This window comes from Nymphaea colorata, chromosome 2 (assembly GCF_008831285.2).
Source record: "Nymphaea colorata isolate Beijing-Zhang1983 chromosome 2, ASM883128v2, whole genome shotgun sequence".
NCBI lineage: Eukaryota > Viridiplantae > Streptophyta > Magnoliopsida > Nymphaeales > Nymphaeaceae > Nymphaea > Nymphaea colorata.
In genome coordinates, this window is record NC_045139.1 from 30,916,437 (window position 1) to 30,924,311 (window position 7,875).

Here is a 7,875-nt window from a genome sequence, read left to right on the forward strand (position 1 = left end):
GCATTACAATGAGGCATTTTGAACGTTGAAACATGTTTTTGTAACGTAACAAATTCAAGTTTTTTCCTTGTGACAAATTGAATTGATATTTGTTAGAAGCGGCCGTTGACAAAATTCGAACCATGAGGAGTGTCTTTAATTATTTGCTAAATGGTAGGGGCATTCTGAAACTCTATCAATTTTAATTTTTCACCTCCATCTACTGTGATTCTGAAACAAATCCAGCAATGCTTGTCGGTTTTGGTGAATAAGTGAATTTAGAGAAGGGTATTATTGGTATCTAATTAAATACAATTGGCGTTTATCTCGATGCCGGTACCGCACGAGCGCCGGAGCGTACGAAGCCCCTCTCTCTTTCTCTTCGGCGCCGACGAATCGCCGATATTTTCCCGATCCGTTGGTCATTTATGTATCCCATGATGAAGGCGGGCTCATCAATTCCATTGCGACGACTCTCTTCCCTTCTCGCTCTCTCCGTCTCTCTCTCTCTGTGAATGGTTGTTCTCCGTTGGGCTGAATCCGTCGACATCCGGTAAGATGGGGAAGGCCGGACGGTGGTTGAAGAGCCTGCTCGGCGGAAAGAAATCGGCGACTAGAGAGGATGGAATGGTGAAGGATAGGAAGAAGTGGGGATTTGGCCGGTCCAGCCGTGAACGGGAGCGTGAAGGGGTGGGGGAAAGGCTCGGGTCGTACAGAGAGGGCGGTGGCGGCAGATGCGATGCGACGGTAGAGGAAGTCATGGACCGCAACAAGCACGCGATTGCGGTGGCAGCGGCAACCGCCGCGGTGGCGGAGGCCGCCGTTGCAGCAGCCCAGGCGGCAGCGGCGGTGGTCCGGTTGACGGGCAGTGGTCGGTGCGTGGCGGCCGGCGGGAAGAGGGAGGAGTTGGCGGCGATCCATATTCAGACGGCGTTCAGAGGCTACTTGGTCACACTCTCTCTCTCTCTCATTCTCTTTCTCAGTTAATTTTCAAATACCGAATTTGCCCTCTTTTGAAACCAACCGAGCAACGGCAATCCTTAGGAAGCGTTCCTCCCCTGCCGCCTGTCCCTTTTCTCATTCTTCTCCGAGGGCGCTCTCGTCATTAGCTCAGTCGTCCGCAGAACTCGCCGGAGCCTGCGCCTTCCGGCCGCTTTCTTCGGCGACGTTTGTTGGGTTCCTGGCTGGGGAGTAAAAAATATTGACGAAAATGCCCCTATTTTGCCTTGAATGGCATTAGAAACTCTGAATTATTGATCAATGATGATGATGAACGCTCGAGTTTTTTCCTTTTCCAATAGACATTCCGGCGGACGACTTTATTGGCCGGAATGGCCTTTTCCTTCCGTTAGTTTTCTCCTTTCCAGCCTATTAAACTCTTCAGATTGAAGGACTCTGACGGCTTCATGCTTTAGCGTCCGCATATTTTTAGGACATCTCTTATGATGCGAACAGTTTCATTCACCATTGAAAACAATGGTGAAACGGGGCGCAGTAAATTTGAAGTCTTAAATCACTGCCGTCCTTTCGTCTCAACCTGACGGCAACATTCTGCCTCGCTTCTAATTCTGCCCGCCGGCCGGTCCGTCAGCAACATTCTGCGGTGCTTCTGCTTCTTCTATCACTCTATGCTTCCCTTTATACCCCTCTCAAACCGCACAATGACAGTCGTATCTCTTCGTTAACCAAGATTACCGCGGCCTCTCTTTCTCTCTCTCCCTATATATAATTATTTTAAAATGAAATTTCCTTTAACAGGTAAGATTTAAAAGTGCTTTTCGTGTGTTCATTCATTTTTTAGCATCTTAAACTTTTTCAGAATAAAGCTTCAAATGGTAATTAGAAAATGAATGCTGTTCTTTCTCGTAAATTGTAATTTCGAACATTTTCTTTTCTTAAAAAAAAATCACGCGGTTCGAACTTCGAACCGAGTTTGGCTAGCTGGAATTCGCTCGAGGCCTACAAGCCCCGTCTCGAGCTCGGCTGGAACCCAAACTCTGTTACTCGAGCCAAGTCATTCAACCTGATAGAGCTCAAGCTAGCATGTGGCTCGAGCAACCAAAACACCTACCATTTTCCTCACTTATCAGGATATTAGGCTTGGTTTTGGTATCTCAAAATCATATTAATCATGCTTTAATATATGAATGTATTTTTTTTTTGTAGCATAAAAAAGTTGATGCTGTATAAATTCTGTGGGAAAATGTAGAATGTCCGTTGTGTAAACTCCCTCTTCCTCGCTAAACGTAAAATCACATTCTCCAATGTCTTCTTATACACGTATGTTTGTTTGTGTCACCGTGCAGGCAAAAAGGGCACTGCGTGCATTGAAGGGGCTGGTGAAGCTGCAGGCGGTGGTGAGGGGCTACATCGTGAGGAAGCAAGCTGCTGCCACCCTCCGCTGCATGCAGGCGTTGGTGCGGGTCCAGGCGCGCGCCCGAGCCCACCGAGTTTGTTGCTCCGACCATGCCGGCTTCCTCCCTCGCCTGCCCCGTCTCTACCCGGTGAGCTTTTGACTAACATTAAAACGCAAAAGTCAAAAAATCGTCGGACCTTTTGTCCGGTGCGTTTCATACATACAGCTCATCCTCATTTTATTCGACCTCACCGGCTCTCCCTTTTCCGACTTGCAGGGACCAGCAACACCCGAGAAATACGAGCCCAGGGTTCGAACCAACAGGACCAAGATTGAGCGAGCTCCATCGGCTAAGGTAATGTAGCAATCCCGAATATATATATATATATATATATAAGCCGCACATTAGATGTGGATTATCTGCTTTAACCTTCCTGTTTTTAATGCACTGAAAATCTTATAATTCACAGAAGTTTCACTACTGAGATGTTTCATTTCTTTGTTGTTTTGATCACACTAGCAGAGGAATGCAGCACTGAAGCCAAATTCTTTAGAAGCAGAGCTTGATCAGAACCAAGTAGTGGGGAGACTCTGGTTGGACAGGTGGATGGATGGCCGCGGCGACGACGAGAGCACGAAGATTCTTGAAGTCGATCCCGGCAAGCCTCCGTTCAATATCAGGCGGAAGAACAACCAGAAGTGCTCTCAGTCGGTTAACAGCCGCAGCTTAAGCTTCAATACCATGCCGGAGTCCCCGTCCAAGGACTCGACGGCTGCACAATTCTCGTCCCCTTCGCCGTCCTCCGTCAACATGCCGTCCCAGTCCCTGTGCTCCCTTCACTTCACTTACGACGACGGTGACTACATCTTCGCCGCCGCCGACGAGAAGAGCCCCCAGCTCTTGTCGGCCTTGTCGCAGCCAGGGGACGGCAGGAAGGGGCAGCTTGCACCATTGAGGGGTGATTATGCCCAGAGTTTGTTCGGCGAGTACACAGACTACCCGAATTACATGGCTAACACGGAGTCATGGCGGGCCAAGGCGCGGTCGCAGAGTGCGCCGAAGCAGAGGCCGGAGTTTGAGAAGTGTAGCTCGGGGAAACGGCTGTCGGCGTTTGAATTCGCGGATCTGCGGTCGAGCTCCGGCAGCCTGCATTCACAAAGATCATCGCTCCATGCGAAGTTCACTTCCAAGGCCTACCCGGGCTCCGGCCGGCTCGATCGGCTGGGCATACCACTTCGCAGTCGAGATGGGATTTAGTAGGTTGCAGGCTAATGTGTTCCGGGGATTGTTCAACTTACTCGCTTGTTTATTTCCCCTTTCTATTGTTTTTAAAGGAGGTAATTACAAAACAGAAGTATCCGATGTCCTTTTTTTGTATCCTTGTCACATTGTGAAGGACATATGTGCTTCTTTTCTTTTGTTGGCTTTGTTGTTTTTGGCTCCATGTGAAGCTAGTTCTGAATGTAGAACTGATGAAGGTTGAACTGTGGAAGAAAGTAACAGTTGCTTTCCATGTAAATTAATCTCTTAAACTAAGTTTTCAGGAAAGTTTACTGTCTTCCTCTCAATGAACGCCTAAAGAAAGTCTAACTTGCATGCAACTGATCATGCTTCCTAATTATATCTCATGATCAGCAATATAGTGAAAAACCAATGAAAGATAGGCGTGTGATCTCTAGGAGTGTTTTATGTCACGCACATGGTACTACCATTTTTCAGTTTGATCATATAAACTTGTTCAACATGGTTCACTAAGATACTTTGAACCATGCTTCCTTAATATGAAAAATTGAAGTCTCTCTCCAATCAAGTTTTGTTGCATTTTTTCAATAAAAGTTTGTAACAAAGTTGCATGCTGCGGAAGTTGATGCACTTGGTATTTATTAACTTCCAAATTCAGGTATGTGAAAAATAAAGTTTGGTCCTGTAGGTATACAGCTAAATTAACAAGTGATAAGCTAGGTCAGGATCCTACTACTAGAGTGTGAAAGGAGAAGCTTGAAATGGAGACTTACTCTTTAAAAGACAAGAGAGATACCATTTAGATCTATATAAAATCTTTGACATCTATAATTTTAGAAGCCCGGTGATGCCGGCCTTGTGTTCTCGGTCCTCTACTATTTCTAGAATCACAAGCGCTGTTACGACTCATGTTGGTATTTTCATCTAACTGGTCTTGTCTCCGGTCAACAAGAGAGCCGAAACTCTTACCTTTCTTTCATTGTGTACCTGAAAGTGAAAACTTTGATGGCCATGGCATCTAACTGGTCTTGTGTCTGGTTAACAAGAGAGCCGAAACTCTTACCTTTCTTTCATCGTGTGTGTATCGAAAAGTGAAAACTTTGACGGCCATGGCAAAACTTGTATAAATTAATTGTGCCGGGGTCCGAATCTTTCCACGTGGCAACTGCAAAGGCTTGGCTGCAACAGGGGATTGGACTTTAGTTATTTAGTGAATTTGTTCGAACTTGAGGTGGGCCTTGAGCCATGCCGCGAGTGGGTCCGGCCACGGGTCCCAGTACTGGCTTAGAGAAACTTGCTTGACTGGGTTCACCTTTGAACGAAGACTCGTTAAAGGAAAAGGCATTCCGTTTTGTTCTAGAAAAGCAAGGGCATCGTATTCTCGTCCGCCGGATTATTACCTGGACAGTAAAAAAAAATGTGGGGAATTTTTTGTCTCGGGACCTGGAATTCCTTGTAGCTACAAGAAAGGAACGGGACAACAACAGTTACAGCACGCATTAGAGGTCGGAATTGAAATCGGATTCCGTAGATTTCAGATCTGCCTCGTCTTTGAATCAATGTCCTTCCATTTTCCTTTCCATGGACATCAGGACGTCTTCTTGTACCACACACGATGATGTTTAGTAGTCAAACCGAGAGTATTGGGGTATGATTTCGGTCCAAAATCCGTCTACTGGTGGGCCCCATGGTAATTCTGTGGGACCCACAACCATATTAATGTACATTCAGCTTCATAATACAAGAACTAAGTGTTCTCGAGCTGAGACTGAGAGTATGGAAGCACTTCTTTTGTCCCTAGAGTGTAGAGTTGTGCAACTTTCGAATTGGACGGAAAGTGAGACACTCGTTAACTAAAATACATCACATCCATTCTTTGCAGTTCAGATAAGTAGCACCTATGAAAATTGATTTGATAGTTGAACTTTCACTGGTGTGCGCACCAATTCGACCAGTTAAAAGTACACCTCTCAGCCGTCTAGGAGCTGAAATGACTCAAATATTCATGATAGTAAAAAAAAAAAAACACAAACAAAGATAAAAGAAAACTCTAAAAACGTTAGTTTTTTTAAAAAAGACCAAAATGCCCCTCACCTCATTCAGATGCCTATAGTAAACGGAGAGGAAGTAGAACAAGTAAAGATAATGTGAATCAACAAGTTTTTTGTTTTTGCACCAAAGATCTTATCGTTTCCAAATAAACTGGAGCTACGTCTCTCTCTCTCTTTCAATTTCCACTCAAGAGTTCTTATGCCAGATGTAGAGAATGACATCTGTAGCAATTATGACAAATTCAATAGGAATGAAAGCGTCACATGTTCCAAACAACTTGTGAGGACAAACTGGAAAAAGTTTGGTCCTTAGGGCGACAAAATGAGGTGAATTGGCTATAGTTACTCATAAGTCTCATCCGTTCATGTCTTCAAATCGGCCTCGTCCTATTCGACGTTCAATTTCCTTCTCTTCCAATTCACATGATAGCAGACAAGACCAGGATTCCTTCTTTTGAAGACTATTGAGGTGACAAAGGACCAAAAAAAAAAAAAAAAACTCAGTTTAACACGGTAAGTTTTAAGAATCGAACTCTATGTTTTGTTTTTTTTATGTTAAAAGTATTTCATCATACTGCCCATAAAACCCATAAAAAAGTCGAAGTTTCATTGTACTGCCCATAAAAAAGCCAAACCTTCATCATACTTTTCATAAAAAAGTCCAATTTCTACCCAACACCTCATCACCCAAGGTACAAGGCTTGCTTCTAGTGATTTAAGGTATTGCTACCCATCGTGTTTTAGTTTATGACCTTTTTTCACAATAGAGGAGGTTGACATCTCGATAATTTGAAACAAGAACCGACCATCTACTGGCTCTCGCCTCAACAGTTGCGACATCTCGAAAATTTGAAACAAGAACCGGCCATCTACTGGCTCTCGCCCCAACAGTTACGCCAACGCTACTACACATTTCACTGTGTAGTGTATTGATATTTTAATAGAAAAAAGATATTAATTATTTTGGCCCAATGTATTTTTGTTCAAGAGTGGAATTTGTTTTAATTATTCATTCGATCTAAAATCTTAGCATACATGTATATCAGAGTCGTAAAAATTGGAAATCAACCGGTCAAGCTTTCTGAACCGCCTCTTTGCTCTTCTTCATGAAACACAGTAGACAAAAATAGGTACCTTGATGCAGCTGTTTTTTCCAAAATAATAGAAAAGACAGACCTAACGTTTCAAAGTAAAAAAAGACACCAACTTTTCTTTGCTAAGTATTACTATTATTGTACTCACCGACATTGGTAACACATTAATTTCAAATGTCTTGACTTGGTATTTGGCATTTGCCTTGAAAAGTCATCTGACAGGACAAATGCCACAAATTTAAAAATTAGAACAATTTATATCAAATGTCCAAAAAAAAAAAGTGCGGATCATCGCTCCCACCTCAACATATTTTTGTACCCGTATTATCAAAATTAAAAAAAAAATAAAAAAGTAATTATTACTTGAGGTTGTGTTTGTTTCACCAAAGATTTCAGATATGTGGTAATCAGATTCATGGATTTAAGTTCTAACCCCTTTCCCCATTCAATCTTAAATCTATGTTTTTTAATATATAGCATGAATTTTAAATTTTTTTATTAAAATATTCAGTTTTTTAAAGCAGACCTTTTTTATGCAGCTTCAAATATAAAAGATCCTAAACTACCAAACACAAACACAAGGTCAAACTATCCTTCTCACAACAGATATGGATATCTTGATTATGACATCAAAACAAAGCCCTGTTGCTAGTGTTGTCTCTTTGCAATCAATCAATCAAACTGGGTTATAGCTTGCCCCTACAATACCTTACTCTAGGGATCAAACCTAGGCACTATCTGAGGCCTTTGGATTGGTAGGAAAACATTCACCTGAAACAATAGCTAGCAGGCACAAATACAACATGTGGACCTCTCCTCTCATGGTGGACCATGAATAGGGGCAGGGCAGGGCGTTGATTATAAATTTTAAATTTTTAAGGGACATCAACATGCAAATGAAAAAATTATTCTTGTTCTTTATATCAAACAAATAATTTTGATTGTGGAATTATAGACTCAGTCCACAATAAAAATGTAGAATTACGATCCCTCTGTAGGAGAGGAGTTGAAATTATGATTCCAAAATTCTGGAACTTTTTCATCTCTTTTTGGAGCATAAAACATGAAAGGTTTAATTCTTGAATTATAGAATTTTAGTTCTTCTTTTATCAAACAAGTCATCTTTAATTTTATAATCAAAATTCCATACTA

The 7,875-nt window shown here is 42.5% G+C and overlaps 1 protein-coding gene across 2 annotated transcripts; it reads left to right on the forward strand.

Annotated features, from left to right (window-relative positions):
• Positions 1 to 329: 329 nt before the first annotated feature.
• On the forward strand, positions 330 to 3,904 carry LOC116249098 (protein IQ-DOMAIN 22-like). Of its 2 annotated transcripts, none has more exons than XM_031622228.2 (4): positions 330 to 927; positions 2,286 to 2,483; positions 2,613 to 2,690; positions 2,856 to 3,904. In XM_031622228.2, the coding sequence occupies exons 1-4, from the start codon at positions 538 to 540 to the stop codon at positions 3,591 to 3,593; spliced, it is 1,404 nt and encodes a 467-aa protein (XP_031478088.1). In that variant the 5' UTR covers positions 330 to 537; the 3' UTR covers positions 3,594 to 3,904. The 2 variants fall into 2 exon arrangements, with proteins under 2 accessions (XP_031478088.1, XP_031478090.1); XM_031622230.2 differs by having other exon boundaries at positions 2,859 to 3,904.
• Positions 3,905 to 7,875: the final 3,971 nt, after the last annotated feature.